This window comes from Platalea leucorodia, assembly GCF_965183815.1.
Source record: "Platalea leucorodia genome assembly, chromosome: W".
In the NCBI taxonomy this organism is placed as follows: domain Eukaryota; kingdom Metazoa; phylum Chordata; class Aves; order Pelecaniformes; family Threskiornithidae; genus Platalea; species Platalea leucorodia.
The window spans coordinates 9,011,270-9,034,542 of NC_138859.1; the positions used below are offsets into that span (position 1 = coordinate 9,011,270).

Here is a 23,273-nt window from a genome sequence, read left to right on the forward strand (position 1 = left end):
ACTAACAGCTCTAACCTTGAAGAAGAGCTAACAAGCCGACAAAAGTGAACATCTTGGCACCAAAGACTGGACAGTGGCCAAAGAAGATAAAACTGCAGAAAGTAGGTGAAAGGTAAATGTGGCGAGGGGAGATCACGACCACCGACTCAATTCAGGACCGAAAAGACTTGCCCCCCCACACCTGAAAGGAGCATGCGTGCTAATTTACATAGCAAGCGAGGCTAATTTAAATACAGTAAACCAATAGTATACGAAATGTTAATCACTAACCAATAAGTGTAAATTTAGGCGGGTTTATACTAATAATGTAGCCCGATAAATGTGCTACAGTTTGTGTGTGTGTGCTCGTGTGTGTACCGGTACTCGTGTTTACGTTCGTGCTCATGCTCGTGCGTGCGCGATTTGTGGAATTATTATCACCGAGCATCCTGCGCAGAATCAACATCTCTATAAGAACCTTCACTTCTCCTCACTCTTTTCCTTCCCTCACCGAATACCCTTGTTGGCAGGACCAACGCTGGATCCAGGACTGGTGATTCTCTTTCTCTCTCTCTCTCTCTCTCTCTCTCTTTTTCACTTTTCCTAAGGCGATTAAGTTGTTAAAGTTGTTAAATTGAAGTCAAGTACTGCATAGCCTACCTTGATTTTCTGTAAAACCGCATAGCTGGGGTGAATATAACTGTGAGGGTTGGCGGGTATCGAATATTTGTACTCAATATTTGTCTCTATAGAAGCTTTCTATTAAAGCTGGTGTTTGTGTACGGACCTTGAGTGTTGGCCCACCTTAATCCACACCGAGAGGATTTGCGAATCTTTGTCACTCCTCCCCCCTCCTCCCCAGGTGGGACGTGACACCACCTCTCTAGGAAGCCTGTTCCAGTGTTTGACCACCCTCTTGGTAAAGAAAGGCTTCCTAATGTCAAGTCTGAACCTCCTCTGACACAGCTTTGAACCGTTCCCATGCGTCCTATCACTGGATACCAGGCAGAAGAGATCAGCACCTCCCTCTCCACTTCCCCTCCTCAGGAAGCTGTAGAGAGCAATGAGATTCACAGCATTCTATTAATAAATCCAGGCCTTCCTGGCTCAGAAACAGAATAAGCTGTATTGGCTTCCTGTTCTAGATGAGAAAATATATCCTCATTTCATGATTTTATTGGCATATTAAAGGCTCAGGTGAACATTATTAACTGTCCAGGTTTGCCATCTTTGTCTGCCATTATTTTAAAATACTTTCCCTTTATGAATCTGATCCACATTGAATACAATGCAATTTTAAAAAAACTGAACAGACTTTCGAGAACTGGGAAACATGTGCGAGTTTACCTCAAAAATTCTCTTATTTAGCAGTTGTTCCACATGCCAGTTAAAGGGATATTTCAGCCTGTTTGCAGCTTCAGGTCAGGACCAGACCTGTCAGTCACTGACAAATAAGGGAGCTCCCTATCTTGGAATTTCCCTTTATTTAAGGTAATTTTTGCCGCCAGAATAATTCTATTATTCTTTATTTTTTGCAAAATTACAGATTATTTTGGCTTTATTTTGGAAAAAAATACCCACACAAATTAAAAATCCCACAACTATTTCTCCAGCTATTGAAGATGAGGATAATTCATCCTGGAAAAAACACCCCAGATCTCTGTATGTCAGTATCCATGCTTTTCAGAATACAGAGGCTCTCTTTGTTCCAAAGTGGTCCACATTTGGCTTTTATTATTCTCTATTGTATGTTCGCGTGGCAAGGTTTTGGTAGCGGGGGGCTACAGGGGTGGCTTCTGTGAGAAGATGCCAGAAGCTTCCCCTGTGTCCGATAGAGCCAATGCCAGCCGGCTCCAAGATGGACCCGCCGCTGGCCAAGGCCAAGCCAATCAGCGACGGTGGCAGCGCCTCTGTGATAACATATTTAAGAACAGGAAAAAACCACCAATCACTGCCCAATGGCAGCCGGAGAGAGGAGTGAGAATATGTGAGAGAAACAACTCTGCAGACACCAAGGTCAGTGAAGAAGGGGGGAGAGGAGGTGCTCCAGGCGCCAGAGCAGGGATTCCTCTGCAGCCCCTGGTGAAGACCATGGTGAGGCAGGCTGTCCCCCTGCAGCCCATGGAGGTTAATGGTGGAGCAGATATCCCCCTGCAGCCCATGGAGGACCCCACCCCAGAGCAGGTGGATGCCCAAAGGAGGCTGTGACCCTGTGGAAATCCTGCACTGGAGCAGGCTCCTGGAAGGACCTGTGGACCTGTGGAGAGTGGAGCCCATACTGGAGCAGGTCTTCTGGCAGGACTTGTGACACTGTGGGGGACCCATGCTGGAGCAGTCTGTTCCTGAAGGACTGCACCCCATTGTGGGAATAAATGAGATATTGTGTTTTACTTTGACGAGATGCAGCTGTGCCCTTGAGACTTGTTACAAACAGGTTCGCAGGAATGCAGCTGTGGCCTTGAGGCTTGTTACAAACAAGTTTGTGAAACTTAGAGGCAGAAAAATAAGGATGAGATTGGATACATCCCTGAAAGAGGAATTCACGTGCACCAACTTGAAGAACCAATAAGTAACGCTGAAGAGACGCGTGGACGAAAGACAGTAACCAATGAAATAAGTTTTGCTTGCTCATGAACACTAGATCATGTTATAAAAGGGATAGATTGTAAAAATAAAGGGTCTTTGCTTGTCTTTGCCTGAACTCATATGCGGAGTCCGTGATTAATTGCCACAAATGGTGACCCCGACGTGATTCGATCCTAAGAACCGCGGACGAGAGAGCGGCTGGTGGCAAGCCCAGCTGAACTTTATTGCAACAGACCATAGAGCTGAACTATATTGCAGCGGACCAGAGAGCTGCTTGTCGACAATCAATTGCCTCGGGAAAAAGAGGTGAGCAGCTGGGGACGGGAAAATAGGGGCGCAAATGTCCTCGGAAGAAAAATCTATTTTGCATATATTTTTGCGAATCCTTGCAAAAAGGGGCATAAATTATGATGAAGGAAAGGTTCGGTTGTTGTTAACTTGGCTGCGAAAAAACGGGCAACAAGCGAACGCAGCGACCGCGTTCCAGGTGGAGACTTGGGAGGAGGCAGGAAAAGTGTTATGGGAAGCGGCCACCAGGGGGGACAGTAATGCCACAAGTGTGTTGACGACATGGCGTTTACTGAAAGACTCTTTAGAACAATTAGAGTCAGACCGAAAGGCTATGGTGGCTGCAGCCTCTGCTACCGCTCCGGAGCTAACCCCGCAGGGCACGCCAGAAACACCGCCATCGGGTTCGTCCTCCGACATGCCCTTGCTCGCGGGTGCTCAGGCTGCTCAACCCTCCGCCCCTCCCGCGCCGCCGCTACCCTCTGCGCCGTTTTCTCCTTCACCCGCTCCTATGGCTTCAACACCTCTGCTAGACCTCCCGATCCCTGCAACCAGTACTCCACTTCCCCGCCCGCCCCCGGCCCCTGCTGCGTCGGCACTCTTACCGCCTTTCTCTACCGCTTCTAATGCCGATACTCCACAAACCCATAATCAATTGCCGCCCGAGGAATGGGGGGCGTCAGCCCCTGCTGCGAGGTGGCAAAAGACTAGACACCAAGCATTGCAAGCGGGGGATACAGCTTTTTGTTCAGCGATAGCGTGTCCCGTCATACGCAGCAACGCAAATGTCCCCGATGAGCATGAACCTTTTGGCTATAATGTTTTAAAAGATCTACGACAAACAGTTGCCGTGCACGGACTGGGTTCTCCTTTTACACAATCCCTGCTATGGGGAATATTTACAAATGAAATAGTACCATTTGATATATGCACGCTTACTAATCTTATATTGACCCCAACGCAAAAGGTGATCTTTGAAAGCACCTGGCGTACCGCCTGCCAAAACGCCACAATTATCAATATGCAGCGACAACAAGGCGACCCTTTACAAGGGGCAGGACTCCCACAGCTTATGGGGGATCCGCCGTTAAATCATCCAACGTTACAGGCACGATTACGACCAGAGATATTAGCACAAGGCAGAGACCTTGCTTTACAGGCATTACTAAGAGTGCCGGATGCCGGAAGAGCGACAAAATCATTTACATTAATAAAGCAAGGGACAGGAGAGGGATATATCTCATTCTTAGATCGTCTTAAAGAGGCTTTGGAAAAACAAGTCGAAAATGCAGAAGCAAGAGAGGTCCTACTCTTAAAATTAGCCTTTGAAAATGCAAATATGGACTGTAAAAAAAGTGCTTTTGCCTCTAAAAAATCCCTCCTTAATGGACATGATAGAAGCTACCCAGAAGGTGGGGTCAATGTCCCATCATATGGAAACATTAGCTACAGCTTTTGCCGCCCCAATGAAAGTGCAGAAATCATGTTTCTCCTGTGGTAAAACTGGACATTTTAAAAGAGATTGCCCACAACTAAGAAAAAGAGATACGACGAGCTCTAAACAGATATGGACTTGAAATAGCCCCTGAAAAGGTGCAAAAAACTGAGCCTTGGAAATATCTGGGCTGGAAAATCTTGCAACAAACAATTGAACCTGCAAAAACAAAAAGGAGGAATGCCAGGAGCCACTCCAGCAGACAGACTAAGTAAAGCCGTGTATGTGTTAAACTACCTGAATATGTCTGAAAATAATATTCCTGTTATTATCTCTCATTTTCTGCCTCTTCAATCAAAAGATTTAACAGCCACACCACAAAAGGCCCGAGTTTTTACAAAATCGCTACAAACAGGTAATCGGGAAGGTCCTTTTGATCTACTAACCTGGGGCAGAGGGTATGCTTGTGTCTCAACAGATGTGGGACCTAAGTGGGTACCTGCAAGGTGCGTAAGACCAGCTCTTGCATCGGATAACAAGAACGAACAGCAGAAGACACTGAACTCCGAGAAGACTGATGGGGAATGACTTATCAGATAACTCCGAATTAATCCATAAAGCAATCAAAGATTTGAAGTTAGCAAACTACAAGTCAGTGATGGATTTGGTTGGCTGAATCATTTATTAGCAAGTTGGGGAATTGGCAGGTGGATAATGTCTCTAATCAAAATGGGTTTTTTCTTGTTACTAATATTTTGCGCTATAATAATGATAGTTTCTTGTCTAGTGTCTTGGGTACAGAAAATGCTATAGAATATGATTAAACAAGCTTTTGTGATAGAAAAACAAAAAGGGGGAATTGTGGGAATAAATGAGATTGTGTTTTACTTTGACGAGATGCAGCTGTGCCCTTGAGGCTTGTTACAAACAGGTTCGCAGGAATGCAGCTGTGGCCTTGAGGCTTGTTACAAACAAGTTTGTGAAACTCAGAGGCAGAAAAATAAGGATGTGATTGGATACATCCCTGAAAGAGGAATTCGCATGCACCAGCTTGAAGAACCAATAAGTAACGCTGAAGAGACGCGTGGACAAAAGACAGTAGCCAACGAAATGGGTTTTGCTTGCTCGTGAACACTAGATCATATTATAAAAGGGATAGATTGTAAAAATAAAGGGTCTTCGCGTGTCTTCGCCTAAACTCATACGCGGAGTCCGTGATTAATTGCCACACCGCATGGAAGGGACCCACGCTGGAGTAGTTCGTGAAGAACTGCAGCCCGTGGGAAGGAGTCACTTTGGAGAAGCTCGTGGAGGACTGTCTGCCGTGGGAGGGACCCCACGCTGGAGCAGGGGAAGAGTGTGAGGAGTCCTCCCCCTGAGGAGGAAGGAGCAGCAGAGACAATCTGTGATGAACTAACCGCAACCCCCATTCCCTGTCCCTCTGTGCTGCTTGGGGGAAGGAGGTAGAGAAAATCAGGAGTGAAGTTAAGCCTGAGAAGAAGGGAGGGGTGGGGGGAAGGTGTTTTAAGATTTAGTTTTTATTTTCTCATTCCCCCACTCTGATTTGATTGGCAATAAATTAAACTAATTTCCCCAAGTCGAGCCTGTTTTGCCCGTGACAGTAATTGGTGAGTGATCTCTCCCTGTCCTTATCTTGACCCACGAGCCTCTCATTATAATTTCTCTCCCCTGTCCAGCTGAGGAGGGGAGTGACAGAGCAGCTTTTATGGGCACCTGGCATCCAGCCAGGGTCAACCCACCACATATTCAAAGAGAGGATTTTTTTTTTTTTGGTAAATGTGAAGCCAAGGTTTACAGATACATTCAAATACAATCTACAAAGCAGCATGTCCTCTAGAAGGCAGGATTATACTGTAGTTATAGGGAAAAAAAGTCCTTGAATAAATTGCATCCTCTTGATATTTGTTTTATCAGGGACAGCAGCAGAGGGATGCTACTATTTACAGAAGATATTGGTGGAAGAGCAGTAGGCCATCCAGTTTTGGGAATGAGTAACTAGTAGCCCTTTGGCCATTTAGCTGATCACCAGGCCAATGACCCTGCAGTGTCCTATGGTCAGTGTTGCATGGCTGGGTTCTGGTGCTTAGAAGATGGAAGCAAGGTTAAATAGAAATTAGCAAATTTTGTGTAATTAAACTAATTAGAGCTTATATTGATATTTCACCTGATCAAGGAAACAGTGCTGAGCCTCTCTAAAGCAGCCCCTAAAACTCCCCATACCAGCTACTTTTTTACTGAGTGAGGTTCAGTTGGCCAAGTCCTTGAAAGACCAGGATGTTGCCTCTGAGCTGTGTTCTGTGAGCTTGTGGAAGTGGGAAAAGGGTAGACTTAAGTAGGGTTTATTATCAGATGCTTTTTCCCCTAGATACATTCAGAAGACATAGTGGAGCTCAGATAGCCTTCTGTATAGCAAGAGTGTCTGGATCCTCTGGTCTGGTCTGGTCTGCTACACTCTGTTTCTTCAGGATCACAGGGGGACTACACATGCTTTTCTCCCTTTAAAGTGGTAGTTAAAACATGGGCTCTGCCCCAGCCAGTGGACTGCTTATTGACTTCTTTCTAGTGTTCATGAAAGTGCTGATGATTTTATTGAAGAAGCCATTTTTTAGTCTGGTTAGAGACCTGGTTTTTGCTAAAATGGAGATTCTCTACTAATTCAATCTCATGCTCCATTAATCAGAGCAGTGATTCCTTAGCAAGAAAGGCATAAAAAGTGTTACCACTGCCACCTCTGTCTGCATTTGCAAGTTCTGAGTGGCAATAGCAGTTTAAACAGGTGAGTATTAAGTAATCAGGCCACCTCTGCAAGACATCCACATTCAAAGCTCCCTGTTTCACTAATGTCTTCAAGTGTAAACCTGACAATTCTTCCAATACAACACTGATGATTTCTCTCATCTTTCAGCTGGCTTCTGTTCCCTTTTTTCTCTGTGTTGCAACTGTGTTGTTGGGTTTGTTTGTGGTTTTTTTTTTTTTAAATTTCCATTATTTATTCTCCTTCCCTTTAAACTTGTTTTCCTGTCTCTCATCTGTTGTGTGATTTGGTATACTACTTATACAGAATTTGTTTAGCATAACTTGCTTAGCATCAGTAGCTAAATTTGCTGAAGCCTTAGGCTGCAACCTGTGAACTTTCACCTAGATATGTTGAACTTTTACTTAGTCAAGTAAAAGAAGGCCCCAGAGCCAGTTCAAGCCAGAAGATAAGGAAGCTACATTCATTAACAGAAGCTGCAACCTTAGAGATAAGAAAAGAAACGACCCACCTAGACACAATGAAAGGACTCAATGAAGAATGGGAAGACCCTCAGACCCTAATATTACTACTGGTCCGAACTGTCGCATGAGGGGTGGGGAATTTAGATTGTAAGAGTATAATTGCCCAGGGATTTCTTTGTTAGAGGTCCCTTTTCAGAGGCACCCAGCTTGAGCTGTAGCACTATTAATAAAAAGGATTTTATAGAAGAATCTCTTTTTGGCTTATTGATTCAGCAGAAACCTAGAGTCGAACCCTGTTATGGTGGCTGGCATGCTTAATTTCCATAACACATCACAGATCCTGCCCTATAATTCCTCATATTGGCTCATTCATCCTCACTGGCTCACTCATTCACTTCCCCTGCTCTTGCACATCGTCATCTCTCTGCTGGAAATCCCATAGGCAGGCTTCACAATGCATCTGTGCTCTTCTGCCTTGGACCTTGTATCTTCCTGTCTAAATCACTTGCCTCTCCAGTTTACAGTCTTGAATGGCTTTTTCTAATCTTCTCATATCATCTCCTTGTTCTACTTTTTTCTCTCTATAGGATCATGCTATTTCTTCCAAGAGATAATTGAAAAAATGTTACTGACTCCCACTCCTTTTGATTTGTTTGTTTTTTCTTTCTTACCATACAGCTGCTTTTTCTGCCTCTTTCAATGCCATAACTGCACCCACATTTGTCCTACTAATCTTCTCTCATCTGAGCAGCCTTGCACTCATCCTGTATTTTATTCTTTTCCTTAGCTAATCTGGCTCCTCACTTTAAAATATAATTTAGTCTCTCTGATTTTAAAAACTTTCCACCTCCCCCTTTTCTGCCCTTGTTTCTGTTACTTTCCATCTCAACTCTCTGAATGAAACTCCCTTCAGTTGCTTTGTGAGGTTTACTACTTTGGGCATAGGGACTCACATTGTACCTTCTCCTGGGGATAATATCTGACTGTATTAGTCTCTTGTTTGTCATCTTATGCTTTGATTTTAAGTAAGTTGTTTGTGGCAGAGCCCATCTTTTCATCTTGGGTTTGCAAAGACTTGAGCACGACTGGGTTCCCTTCCTCAGCTGGAGCTCAGAGCTGCTGCAGCAGCGTAAATGATAAATAAGGGCAGAATGACGAATTCAGTACTTTAGCATTGCTATCTACTGTCTGTCTTTGATCACGACACTCCATATTTGACTAAATCTTGAAGTTTTGTTTTTGTTTCATCTGCTGCTACTTAAGTGGAATGTATTATTGTAAGCACACTATTTGAGAGTAATGGAAATGCCAGAAATCTTTATGTTATATTCCTTCCAAATATAAGATGCATGCCTTTTGCTTTCTGTTTTGCTTTATAAAGTGAAATATTGAGGTTGGTAACTCAAGTACTGAAGAATCAGGGGATTCTAGGTTAAACTCTTATGCACAGTTAATTCATCTGCATTACCTGAATGATGTGTATGTTTTTGTTTTATGCTCATGAATAAGAAACATGCGATACTTAAAATTAAGCATTTATATAGATGCAAAAGGGAAACAGGACAATTTGGGAGTAATCTAAAATTTGTGTGATACTTCCCCTGACAACTCTTCCAGTCTCCACCTCATTTAGGAATGTCCTGAACCAGAGTGGTTTCTCTATTTTAATAATCTTCAGTGGGTTTCCTTTCCATGAGCACATCCAGTTTCCTGAACTCTCTATATAAAGAGCTTTGTGGTATTTTTTCTTTATTTTTTTCTTCACTACTTTATCTTTTTAAACTTTCCCCTCTTTCATTCCTTGGTTTTCCTTTACTTCATTTCTGTGATATAATCAAGCTTATTATAATTAGGCTTACTGATATATGATCAATATTCCATGGTTAAAACAACTTGCCTTTTATATTTTCTAATGTGCTCCCATCCTAAACAGTGGCAGGAATATTTACCTTCTCTTCTACCTGCAACCTGGCATCTACACATATTTGCAAAGTATGATCCATTAGCAGAAAATACACACATCACAGAAGAAGAGTCAGCTCCAGTGAGAGGATAGAATAACTTTTCAAAGACCTTTTGTTAAAATTTTGCCACTTAGTTAAAAGGGTATTATTTGAAATAATTTTTGCCTCTCTTGAATTTATTGAATTTATTAATTTCTGCCAGCTGGTAAATCTTTTCTCTAAAAACCTAAAAATACCTAGTACAAATAAATGGAATATTTTTCTTAAGAACATCAAGAAGCAGAAATTGAGTTTGTATCGCTTGTCTTGAAAATAACTTAATAGCCAAGAAATCAGAGTTCTCTTTAGTGTTTTGATACACCAGTATCAGTTGTCTTCAGTATTCTGTCAAAGCTAATACAGTGCATAAACACATCAAGTACACCCTCATGATATCCTTACTTTCAGGAAACTGCAGAAACAAACACAAGCTTGATTAAAGGAATAAACAAACAACAATTATCCACAACTTCAATAGCATGATTATTGTCTTTGATTCTTAAAAGAAATTTCTTGTGGCTGGAAAACTCTTAACCCAATGATAGGAAAGGACAAAAGATAGGCTAAAAGTATTTTATAATGTACTTACATATCACTGGCAATGGAGGAGTTCCTGGACATGGACTTTGGAGAAAGGTCATAGTCGCTGTCTGACCGGTAAAGGAAAGACTCCCTACGTTGACTGTGGACAAAATTTGCTTGAAGAATTAGCCCTGATCCAGGGCTCATCATGGGATCCAAGGGACTTCGTCCCGATGATGTACCATTGTCTACATCAAAACTGCAAAAAGATAGGAGAAAAAGATTCATGCCATTGACATCAGAATTTTGAAAGTAATAAACAGTCTTCTGACAAATTTATCACTAGGTAATTGCTTCTTGATAATAATGGGGAAATCATGACCTGGTTAAGTCCACTGCAAAGCCAGAAACAAGGTACACATGAAATATACTTTAAAATTGCTGATAACCAAAAAGAACAAATCTGAAGGAAAAGAAATTTGGGAGAGAAAAAACCCCACTACTAGGAATACAGTAAGCCATGTGCTTTTCTGCATGCAAAGTATCCATGAGCTCTGTATCTGAAGAAACATGATGTTTCATTTTCTTCCTCAGGTCCCATCTCTCCTGAGCTGGACGCTCATTATCCTGTCTCCCACTGGAAGGCAGTTGAGCACTCTTTTGCTATTGAGTACCCAACCCTAATATTTCATTACTACCCAAATACTTCAAGAACGTATTTTATCTTATCTCAATAAACAAAGCACTGGAATGGGATTAACATGTATGTGTGTGCTTGGGCATGTTTGTATGCATTAGAGAGAGTTGCTATTTTACAGCCGGAACAAAGAAATGAGTTCGACGCTCACTGCCAAGCAGAGCGAGTTCTGTGGCCATTCTTGTCTTATGTCTTTGAACTACACAGTTTAGAACCAGCACTTATAGCTATTGTATTTGGTACTGAGTGGTAAAGAAGTTTATCATTCCTAGGGACCACTGCCATCATGAGAGGCTGAAGGGGGGCAGGGAGAGAGAGATGCTCTTTCACATAGTCTGTGATGATTCCACAAAGGGCTTTGAAAATCAGTGTAAAGACCTTGAATGAGAGTCCACAATCAATTAGAAACTAATGCAGGGTGAGCAGTGCTAGGACGTGCTCATGGCAACCTGTGTTGCTTAGCAGCCTGATAGCTGTATTTTGTACCATATGGAGTCCTTTTGGAGCATGTGGCTCAGTTTCTAGACTTAATGTGCTGTGGTATGCAATCTCAGAGGTCACAAATGTGTGGATTAGCAAGATTATGTCTGCATCTGATAGGATGGAGCACATTTTATCTAGCTGGAAGTGGAATATTACTTTTGTTTCCCTCATTCTTTGTGTCTCTAAAACCAAAGATCAATTTTAGTTTTACAGCATAGTAAAAAAGGTGTGTATGAGACCTTGGCTTATAACTACTTGGGCTCATTTGTCATACTAATGGGAACTTAAATAATGCTGCTAAAGCATTTAGGAATGAGGGATGAACAGAGGATCTATCACATGATTTTTAAAATATGGATAAGTGTCAGCATGATAATATGTATTTGTAACAAATATATCTAAAGTACTCATTCTGAAAACAGTGTTCACATGAAGGACACTGAAGAGCAAATATTCAGTACATGTCAGCTGTTGATTAGACTTCAACCTGGCACAGGTGTCACAGCAGGTTACATGCTACTCTCTGCACTAGCTTGTTTCTTGCTGTTACATACCACTGACCTGAGGTTGCAGTGTCAGCAGCTGTAATGTTTGAAGTGGCGGCATTCCCATGGCCTTTTCCTTTCTTAAATTAACTAATCAAAGAAACGTATATTGCCTATTTTGACAGAGATGCACATTGCCTGGCAGAGAACGGACCTTGCTTTCATGTTTTATTTCATTGTTTTATCGTTACTTTTCACATATTCCTGGAATTGCAAGCTTTCTGCTGCACTCAGTCTATGTTATTTATATATTCACCTTTCACAGTTTGAATGTAGGAAAGCAGAATATTTTTTTCCGAAAAACTATTCAGAAAATGGTATTAAACAAATAAACTTCAAGAGAGATTTTCAGAACAATTCACTGTCAGTAAATCCTAACAGATAGATACACTTCTTCCCGAACTTGATTTTTTTTATTATGCCTGAGTACTTTTTCTGTATCCTCAAATGTGCTGCTATGTGGCATTATCAATCTCAAGCTAACAAAGCTTAATCTATAAGACAGCAAATAAGAGTTCTGCCACCAGCCTGATGGGTGATCTTGGACAACACAAAGCTCCTCTCTGCATTTCATTTTCCGTATTCATTGGATCTTTGTGATCATTGTGACATCTGCTCGCAAAAAATATTGAAAAAAATATTGGAAACGGCAAGATAGTATGAATACTAGAGTAAAACATCATTTGCATCTTATATTGCCATAAGTTAATAACCATATTACGATTACTACTAGCATGAGTACTATTGTTCACTAGTAATAAATGTCTTCTGAATTCTATTTATTTCCTGAGTATTCCAGGAGCACAAAATACTCACAATGCCAATAAAGGTTTTGGAACATTTGTGAGCTCCTCATATCCAAATATCCTAACACTTCTATTTAATTGCCTAAATAAACCTTTTTTTTTCTTTAAACAGCTGCAAGAAAACTCCTAAACAATACAGAGTCTGCATGTTTTGTTTTTCTGTTGAGGGCAGGAGGGCAGACCTTTCATGCAATTTTAGGTAAAGCAAGAGATGATTGTTTACTCCTATGCTCAGTAAGACTAACTTCTGCAATGGCAGTATCATTTCAGCTATATATAAGCTTGTCTGAAAGCTCTAAAGCAAAAGTTAAAAGTGGGATATAAATAAATGAAGGTAAAGGTAATTTCTTTAAGAGTGGACTTAATTATTTAACTGAATAAAAGGTATTTTATTGGATTAAAGGAACATATGGTTTTGTTTGCAGATTTGTTTTTATTTTCTTCACTCACCTTTTGTGGACATGATATGAATATTTTATTTCCAGTCTTATTTCTCCCAGTCAGAAACTAAGGCAGGCTTCTATGAATGATTTCATTGTCAGATTATAAAATAGTGATTTTTTTAAAATTTAAAAGTCTATTGGATAAAATTGCAGGTTGGTTAGCTGTGAGTGGCTTGCACCACCAGATAACTACAAGTATGTGCAAGACTTGCACATAGCTGTTGTGACAGGACTTTTATCCTGTGATACTGTGTTGTGTCCACTAGATGGGTGTCAAAAGTAATGAAAGGGATCCAAATATATCAGCTAGGATTTGGCTCAAACGAAAATGTCTTTTATGTAAATATGCATCAAGAAAAAAAATGTTCAGTGCTACAGTCAAAGAGAGAGTGTGAATACAGCACTGTTTTGCCAGAAACATATGTTGATATAAAAAAGTTTCGAAAATGCTACAGTAGTTGTATCTTGTTTAGCTCTTACTGATACATTTGCTAACACTTTCAGATACAAAAGGTTATAGAAAACTAACTGAAAAGTGTGTTATTACACTTAAAATCAAATAAATTGTTTCCTTGGCTGAATCACAAGTCTTATTTGCAAGAAATGGAGCTGCCGATCACACTGCATCGAATGAACAGAGAATCAGAATGGAGAATTGAAGACTTTCACACAAGTTGTTTATTTTTTCTTGCTGCATACACTGAAAAAAAATTAAAAGTTTAAGATACAAATGGAGTAGACTCTTTATTTTGCCTGGGCAGAAATTGCAGAAAGTCAGCTGTGGTTGCTTCATATTTATCTTTTCACTCCTGCTAAGTTTTAAGCCACAGCAAGAATATGCTGTGAATTAAAAAGTGCATGCTCAGTGACAAACTAAAAGTTATTCTCTCCCTAGCATGTTCCTCAGCCTCCTTGCACTTTTGGTGGGGGCTGCTCTTTGGAAAGGAAGGAAGAGCGTGGAAGTTGTTACTGAAGGCACCAGAACTGTTTTGCCACCATTTCAGAGGCAGAAAGTGCCCATTTAAAGACAGAATTTTCCACCACTGTTTTGCAGCCTGCTTTGGGAACTTTGCATGACATATGCAAAGCAAAGCTGCTTTTAGTGACAGGAGCATTTGGCACAGCATGCATCACAGAATTTTCTGTGTTCAAAGAGCACATATCATCTCTCTACATTTGAAGAAAAAATCCTTTATATATGACCTGATATTTTTTTTTCTGTAGCAAAGTTAACAAAAACTTTTACCTTCGTTGCCTGAAAATATGTTCAGTGAGTTCTAAGCAAATGATAATAAAAGGAACATATGATCTAAATCTGAATTTTCTTGTACCATTGGAGAATTCAAGCCAACTATCTACTTGTGGCTTTGGGTTTCCAGTTAAGCGATTCAGTAAGCAAGCCCTATGATTAACTCCATTTTTAGAAGCAGTGTGGATAGATTTTCCAGTATCAAGACTGCAAGCAAAAGAAGAAAATGTGATATTTCATGAAATTTGCTTTTAGCAGCAGAACTTGGCTTTTGCTCTTGGCATAACTGGTTTTGGAAACTTTTAGAGTGTAACAAGGCTTAATACTAATATAAAAACCCCAGAGAACAGGCTAATAGAACATGTGTAGGACAAAAAATACACTGAAGCAAAAATATTTATAAGAATTAGTCTACTCAAACATGTTAGTAAACGAACTCTAACTATCTTTTTGAGCTTCCGTCTCATGATTTTCTAGCAAGAGTCAGGAAATGTAGCCAGTCTCTCTAAACAAAGTGTTTCATGTTTTGTTATGAAGTTTCCAAGCAAGGAGTTTCCTGTGATGACTATTCCATATCTTTGGGCATTTCGCTTTGAACAGTCTCCTGATACTCAAATCAAGGTGTACTTTTCATAACATCACCTCATTATTCTTAATTATACCTCAGTAATCTATGTATTTGGCATGCAAGTCTTTATTGCACCTATTAAATCTATTTGCTTGTTGCACTCAGCCATACTGGGATTCTTTTTATGATTCCTTTTATTCTTTCCTCGGAGAGAGGATCATCCCTCTCCCGGCAATTTTTATTCTCTGAGCTTGGCTCTTGCAAGTGAACATCTTCCTACTAATAGGATCTTCAGAAATGAATACCAGATTCTAGATACTGTTACATGGATTTGATGTTTTGATGTTTCTTTGAAAGTGAAATAGTTGTCTTATTGCAGTATAATAAAAATGCAAACAAAAAAAACAGGAGAAACAAAATGCAACATAATTTCCAAGAACTGTGGTAATCTGTTCAGGCTTCTACTAGGTTTAAGTCACTTTGTATGATTTTTCTGATCTAATAATCCTGCTGGGACTAGTATCCACATTTTTAGATAATAAAAAAAGGACACAGGCACATTGACTGTTTTCTCCAAGGCTTCTGGTGAAATCTGTGGCAGGTCAAGGTCTGAATGAGGAAATCTACAGAAAATATTGAAGAATCAGAACTATTTTTGGGTAACCTGAGGTAAAGAAGGCTGAAAAATAGAACCACTTAATCCAAACATGAGAAAGAATATGCAGCAAATCCAGGGCTGCTCCAGAGCAACCCGCCAGCCAGCTGGCCCCTAGCCACCTGTGGGCTCCCACTGCTGAAGGTACCTGGTCAGTGCCACTGCATTTCTAGGAGTGCAGTCTCAGCGGGAATGATGGTTCTCCATTTTATTATTGTCATTATTTAATTACAGTCTAGCTGTCACCATTCACTTAAAACATTCCATAATTATGCCTGCACTTATTTTCTGTAAGATATCTTTTCTCTGGGCTCTAAATATTGAAGCACCTTCAAAATATTTTTAAAAATCACTTTACATAATTTCTTCAAGAAATTATAGAACAACACAGTTCTTCTTTCCAGGGCGAGTTTTGATCAAACTATCCCCACTTCTTTTTCTGCAGCACTACTTTCTGAGCAGTATTTGGACACTGGGATACAAAATCCAGCTGCATTGAGTGTGAGTATATAACATGTATTTACTGTAATTCACGTTGCTATTAATTTTCTCTTATTTTAAATGCATTGGAATCAAATCTCGAAGCATTTAAAAATGTTTATCTAGCAATTGATAAAAAGTGGAACGCCTTTCTTTCAGGAAAAACTAAAATATTAAAATGAATATAAGATCATGGCTGAGAAGTAGACTGCTGCCAGAGAAGGAAAATCCAATTCACTGAAAGAGCTCAGCCTCCTGTTTCTGTGAATTCAGTCAGGTGTCATTATCAGAAGTGGCCAAATTGCTTATATATTCTTTATCAATTAGTGGTGCGATGAAGCAAGTATATAGGAAAAGAGGTAGTTCCTCAGACCTGCAATATTTAAATCAGTACCCTACAGTACTGCTGAAAGCACACAGAATCCAGAAAACAGGTAAAAACGTTCCCCAGGCCTAAAACTGCCATGCATCAGGAAGCTTCCTGAAAAACACATCCTTCTGAAGAATTGTCATATATAGAATCATAGAATCATAGAATCATAGAATTGTTAAGGTTGGAAAAGACCCTTAAGATCATCGAGTCCAACCGTTAACCTATCACTGCCAAGTCCAACACTAAACTATGTCCTCGAGCACCATGTCTACCCATCTTTTAAATACCTCCAGGGATGGGGACTCAACCACTTCCCTGGGCAGCCTGTTCCAATGCCTGACTACCCTTTTGGTGAAGAAGGTTTTCCTAATATCCAACCTAAACTTCCCCTGGCGCAGCTTGAGGCCGTTTCCTCTCGTCCTATCGCTTGTTACTAGGGAGAAGAGACCGACCCCCACCTCGCTACAACCTCCTTTCAGGTAGTTGTAGAGAGCAATAAGGTCTCCCCTCAGCCTCTTCTTCTCCAGGCTAAACAACCCCAGCTCCCTCAGCCGCTCCTCATAAGACTTGTTCTCTAGAACCTTCACCAGCTTCATTGCCCTTCTTTGGACACATTCCAGCACCTCGATGTCCTTCTTGTAGTGAGGGGCCCAAAACTGAACACAGTACTCGAGGTGCGGCCTCACCAATGCTGAGTACGGGGCACTATCACCTCCCTGGTCCTGCTGGCCACACTATTCCTGATACAAGCCAGGATGCCATTGGCCCTCTTGGCCACCTGGGCACACTGCTGGCTCATGTTCAGGCGTCTGTCAACCAACACCCCCAGGTCCTTTTCCGCCAGGCAGCTCTCCAGCCACTCCTCCCCCAGCCTGTAGCCTTGCATGGGGTTGTTGTGACCCAAGTGCAGGACCCAGCACTGAGCCTTGTTGAATCTCATGCAGTTGGCCCCGGCCCAACGATCCAGCCTGTCCAGGTCCCTCTGCAGGGCCTTCCTACCCTCCAGCAGATCGACACTTCCACCCAACTTGGTGTCATCTGCAAACTTACTGAGGGTGCACTCAATCCCCTCGTCCAGAGCATCAGTGAAGATATTGAACAGGACCGGCCCCAGTACTGAGACCTGGGGAACACCACTCGTGACTGGCCGCCAACTGGATTTGACTCCATTCACCACCACTCTCTGGGCTCGGCCGTCCAGCCACTTTTTAACCCAGCGCAGAGTGCACTTATCCAAGCCGTGAGCAGCCATCTTCTCCAGGAGAATGCTGTGGGAGACAGTGTCAAAGGCCTTACTAAAGTCCAAGTAGACAACATCCACAGCCTTCCCCTCATCCACTAAGCGGGTCACCTTGTCATAGAAGGAGACCAGGTTAGTGAAACAGGATCTCCCTTTCATAAACCCATGCTGGCTGGGCCTGATCCCCTGGTTGTCCCACACATGCCGCATAATGGCACTCAAGATGATCTGCTCCATGACTTTTCCCAGCACTGAGGTCAGGCTGACAGGCCTGTAGTTCCCTGGATCCTCCTTCCGGCCCTTCTTGTAGAGGGGCGTCATGTTTGCTAGCTTCCATTCATCTGGGACCTCCCCGGTTGACCAGGACTGCTGATAAATGATGGAGAGTGGCTTGGCAAGCTCCTCTGCCAGCTCCCTCAGTATCCTCGGGTGGATCCTGTATGGCCCCATAGACTTGTGCGCATCCAGGTGGAGGAGCAGGTCAGTGACTGCCACCTCTTCGACAACTGGGGCTTCACTCTGCATCCTATCGCCATCTCCCAGCTCAGGGGCCTGAAAACCCTGAGGATGACCAGCCTGACTATTAAAGACTGAGGCAAAGAAGGCATTAAGTACCTCTGCCTTCTCCTCATCCTTCATGGCAAAGTTTCCTTCCACATCCAACAAAGGAGGGAGATTTTCCCTGGCCCTCCTTTTGTCACTGATATATTTATAAAAACATTTTTTGTTGTCTTTAACAGCGGTGGCCAGTTTAAGTTCTAGCTGCGCCTTCGCCTTTTTAATCTTCTCCCTGCATAACCTCACAGCATCCTTGTAGTCCTCCTGAGTTACCTGCCCCTTCTTCCAAAGGTGGTAAGCTCTCCTTTTTTTCCTGAGTTCTAGCCAAAGCTCTCTGTTCAGCCAGGCCGGTCTTCTCCCCCGCCTGCTCGACTTGCGGCACATGGGGACGGCCTGCTCCTGCGCCTTTGAGACTTCCTCCTTGAATAACATCCAGCCTTCCTGGACTCCTTTGCCCTTCAGGACTGCCTCCCAAGGGACTCTGTCAACCAGACTCCTAAACAATCCAAAGTCTGCCCTTCTAAAGTTCAGGGTAGCGGTTTTGCTGACCCCCTTCCTTACCTCTCCAAGAATCGAAAACTCTATCATGTCGTGGTCGCTGAGCCCAAGACAGCCTCCGACCACCACATCGCCCACCAGGCCTTCCCTGTTCGTAAACAGCAGGTCCAGCGGGGCACCTCCCCTGGTTGGCTCGCTTACCAGCTGCATCAGGAAGTTATCATCTCCCACACACTCCAGGAACCTCCGAGGCTGCTTTCTCTCTGCTGTGTTGTATTTCCAGCAGATATCTGGTAAATTGAAGTCTCCCACGAGAACAGGGGCTAGGGATTGCGAGACTTCAGCCAACCGCTTGTAGAATACTTCATCTGTTTCCTCATCCTGGTTGGGTGGTCTATAACAGACTCCCACCAGGATATCTGCCTTATTAGCTTTCCCTCTGATCTTTACCCATAAGCACTCAACCTTATCATTACTGTCATTCATTGAGTTATAGACAGTCAAAATACTCTCTAACGTACAAGGCTACCCCACCACCTCTCCTTCCTTACCTATCCCTTCTAAAGAGCTTGTAGCCATCCATTGCAGCACTCCAGTTGTGTGAGTCATCCCACCATGTTTCCGTGATGGCGACCACATCATAGTTTTCCTGCTGCACAGTGGCTTCCAGCTCCTCCTGTTTATTGCCCATGCTGCGTCCATTGGTGTAAATGCACTTCAGTTGGGCTATAGATCTCTTCTCCAACACAGGCATGCCACCCCTAGGCTCATCCCTAGCAAGCCTGGTTTTATCCCCTTCCCCCTTTGCATCTAGTTTAAAGCTCTCTCAATGAGGCCAGCTAACTACTGGGCCAGAATTCTTTTCCCCCTTTGCGACAAGTGAACCCCATCTGTCTCCAGCAGGCCTGGTGCCATGTAAACTGCCCCATGGTTGAAAAACCCAAAATTCCACCGCTGGCACCAGCCTCTGAGCCACGTGTTGATGAGGTGGGTCTTCCTGTTCCTTTCCATATGCCCCCTGGCTACTGAAGGGATGGAGGAAAACACTACCTGCACTCCTGATCCTTCAAGTAATCGCCCCAGTTCTCTGAAGTCCCTTTTGATCATCTTTGTACCTCTGTCGGCTACCTCATCGCTGCCAACCTGAACAACCAATAGTGGATAATAATCGGATGATTTTACCAGCCTAGGGAGCTTCCTAGTAATGTCTCTGACCTGGGCCCCAGGGAGGCAGCAGACTTCCCTATGGGATGGGTCCAGTCGGCATATCGGGCCCTCTGTTCCCCTCAGAAGGGAGTTGCCTATGACAATTACCCTTCTTTTTTTCTTACCATGGCCGTTGTAATGCGTGGGGCTGACTGGCTTACCCTAGTCAACCCCTTGGATGGATCACTGTCCGCATCTTCATCCTCCTGGCCCTCAAGTTCCAGAGCCTCATAGCTAATGTGTAAGGGCACCTGGGAGGGCGAGGTAGGCCGGGAGAGGATTCGCCTGCTGTGCCGAGCAGGGATCTGTTTCCATCCTCCTCCGTCTCTTAGGTCCCCTCCTTCTGCCTGGTGGCACGAGGATAGGGGAGCCGCTCCTTCTCTTGATGCTTCCATCTGGTGTGCTCGTCTCAGGGATGGTAGGGAGTGGCTCCACCAGTCTATCTCCCTCTCGCACTCCCTGATACTCCTCAGTCTTGCAACTTCTTCTTTCAGCTCTGCCACCATGCTGAGCAGATCCTCCACCTGCTCGCACCTCACGCAGGTGTTGTCTTACCAGGTGTCATATAGCCATAATGATGATAAATACTCAGTGCAGTCACAGTCCCTGTGCTTAGTGGCAGAGATCTTCAGAAGAGAGTGCCCTAGCCAGAAGTTGACAGGAAAAAGCAGTTCTGGTTACTCCTAGCTACTCTCCCATCCCAGAGAATGGAGCACAGGAGGAGGTTCCAAAGAGCCAGGAGGTGCAATCTTTATGACGAGAAGGTCACATCCTTCAGCATCACCCAGATCATAATTATTAAGTCTTTTGCACAACTGAGCTTAAACCAACCTGTGCTCAAAAAGTGTGTCTTCCAGAAAATCAATAAGGGCCCTAGACAGAAAGGTCCAAAGAGGAGAATCCTGCACATAGAAGATAAGATGGTTTGTTTTACCAGTACGATGTGCACATATAGACATCTACAAGAAATCAAGGCCAGCTTCAGAGGAGAGTGGACAGGAAGCAGCTGGATAAGAAATTGCAGTTGTCTCTTTAGGTTAAGAAAGTGTCTTCCAGTGTTGCTCTAGATTCTCTATGCCAATGAAAGCTCCATGAAAAGGAGACATAATCATATTTGACAAGCAACATTTTTTTCTCACACTGTTGTGAAATCCCTCTGATTGCAATAAACAAATGCTGGCAATAAATCACGTATGAATTCTACTTCCACAAGAATTCGTGTTGGGATATGTTAGCAGCAATTATCACTTAAATCATGGCATGTATTGTTTAAAGCTTAAAAGCTCAAGGTATTAAAAGCTTCAGAGTTCTAAAATTTTTTTACTTAGCTTTTTTGAAATTGTTGAATTGAAATCCTTTCCACTTCAGTTCTTTCCATTTCAGTTCTTTACATACTAGGTGTTTGGGGTTTTTTTGTATTGTTTATTTAGTTTACCAAATTTGATAAATTTTTAGTTGCTTGCACTTCCCTAGACTTCTGTTAAATGTATTAAGGTCCACTTCATGATTTGGGCTCTGGAAATCCTTGCTGCAACTTTGCCACGTACAAGCAACAACCCTTAAATGGAAACAAAAAGGTCAGAAACCTGACTTGGAAGGATGTCGAGGCTGGAATATCTTGAGTGTATGGGCTCATACCGTATTTTATTTAAGCCTTTAAATACTGATTGTAGACCTTGAGCACATTCACTGAATAAGTAGTATGTCCAGAAAGGTAATTCTCGTCACTAGTCCGAAACAAATTGTAATCTACAATAATGGATCATTTTGGACTTATTTTTCTTGAGTTTTATTATATTATTTTAATGCTATCTTATATTATTATAATGCCATCTTATATTATTATAATGCCTAATAACATTACTTAAGAGGGCTGCCTGATGCTCCACATTATGACTGTGTTTTCTTTTTATCATTACTAAATTCTGTCAAATGGTGCTGAAATTTTCCTTACGAATTTTTTGAGGGAAAATGGGTCAACTGTTGATGAGAAAGTGACAGAGAAATATATATTTCTTCATATTAAAAAAAATATCTGGAAATTGTTTTGTAAAATATTCTAGTGACTCATATTTTGCAGCAGAGATGTGGAATTTAGCCGTGTCTGCAAAATGCTTTTTATGCTGATTCTGTGAACATCTTCATAAATTTCAAAAAGTTATAAGCTTAGGCCAGCCTTAAGTCAGTCACCTCATGTATCTGCATTATTAAAAAAATATTAAGTGATACTATATTGTGTATACATTTGTGCACACGTTGGAGAGATGCTTTCTCACATGGCCTAATCTCTCTAAACTCTTGCTTTTGCTGTTGCTTTTCTCCAATTTTCTTTTTCAGCCTACTGTAGCACTATCAACAGATCTGGTCATAATAAAAAAAGATTTCGTAAGGACTAAAATTGGTATTACTGGGAGTAGTAGTAAGAGCAGTAGAAATATCAGAAACACTGCTTTTTAAGAACCTATCAAAAGTGGATTTGGGTGGGAAAGAGAGAAATTTAGAAATTTTACTGTTTTTCTCATAGGAAATATGAAGGAATAGGAAGAACAGAAGGAAAGAAAGACTTGCTTATTTACTTGTTTTGGTACTTTCCAAGACCTTCTCATCATTCAAAAGGGAGTGGATGAAGACATTAGACCTGGTATTTCTGTAGCATTTGGAAGCAAATGGAGGTAATAAGGAAACAAAAAAACAAACAAGAAAAAAAAACAACAGAGAAAGAAAACCTCACAAAAATTTATTATAAGAAATTTTATGAAAAAAGTTGTAGAAAAGAAAAAAGAAAATCTTTTTCACTTCAGACCAGAAATTGGTTGGATTTTTCTTTTTTTAAATATGGCTTTTGTTTTCTGTCCAATCTATGCTGTACTTCTATAAGATGCAGAAAATCACTATGAACTCTCCTTTCAGGCAAAATGAGATAATATTTTTTTTTCCAGAACAAAAAAAGGGGCTATAGAATTAAAAAAAAAAAAAAAGATAAACAAGAGTAATTATTGCAGCAGATATTAATAATTAATTGCAGCGGAAAAACCTGACAGTGGCCAAATCTGTGCTTGGCATACCCTGCTATACAGCCCTGCCAGGACAGCACATGGGCAACCATGTCCTCCTGGGAATCTGGTAATTGTGCCTTAAGGAAGCCTCAACAGTACACATTTTCCTGTACTATTCTTTTTCCCCTCCCTCCAGCCATGGCTCTCTGCCAACAGACCAGAACCTGCCCATCCTGAGAAAGACATGCTATTAAAAAGGATAGGCAATTAAGTAGGCACGTATACTATTTTCTTCTTTGAAAATTTTCTCTGAGTGTTAAAAGTTAAGGCAATACAGACAGATATACTCATTTGTGTCTGACCTCTCTAATGTGTGAATGAAGTAGCATAACTGAAATACCAATACAGTTTTTGCCAATAAAC

The 23,273-nt window shown here is 42.0% G+C and overlaps 1 protein-coding gene across 5 annotated transcripts in view; it reads right to left on the reverse strand.

Moving 5' to 3' along the window:
* The window catches only part of LOC309601869 (3',5'-cyclic-AMP phosphodiesterase 4D-like), a gene marked incomplete at both ends in the record, with an annotated part of 480,588 nt that overhangs the window by 156,874 nt on the left and 300,441 nt on the right, over positions 1-23,273 (reverse strand). For all 5 annotated transcript variants that reach the window (XM_082335086.1, XM_082335087.1, XM_082335090.1 and 2 more), the window contains one exon: positions 10,121-10,312. In XM_082335086.1, the coding sequence (XP_082191212.1) occupies positions 10,121-10,312 (192 nt within the window). The remainder of the gene's footprint in view (positions 1-10,120; positions 10,313-23,273) is intronic.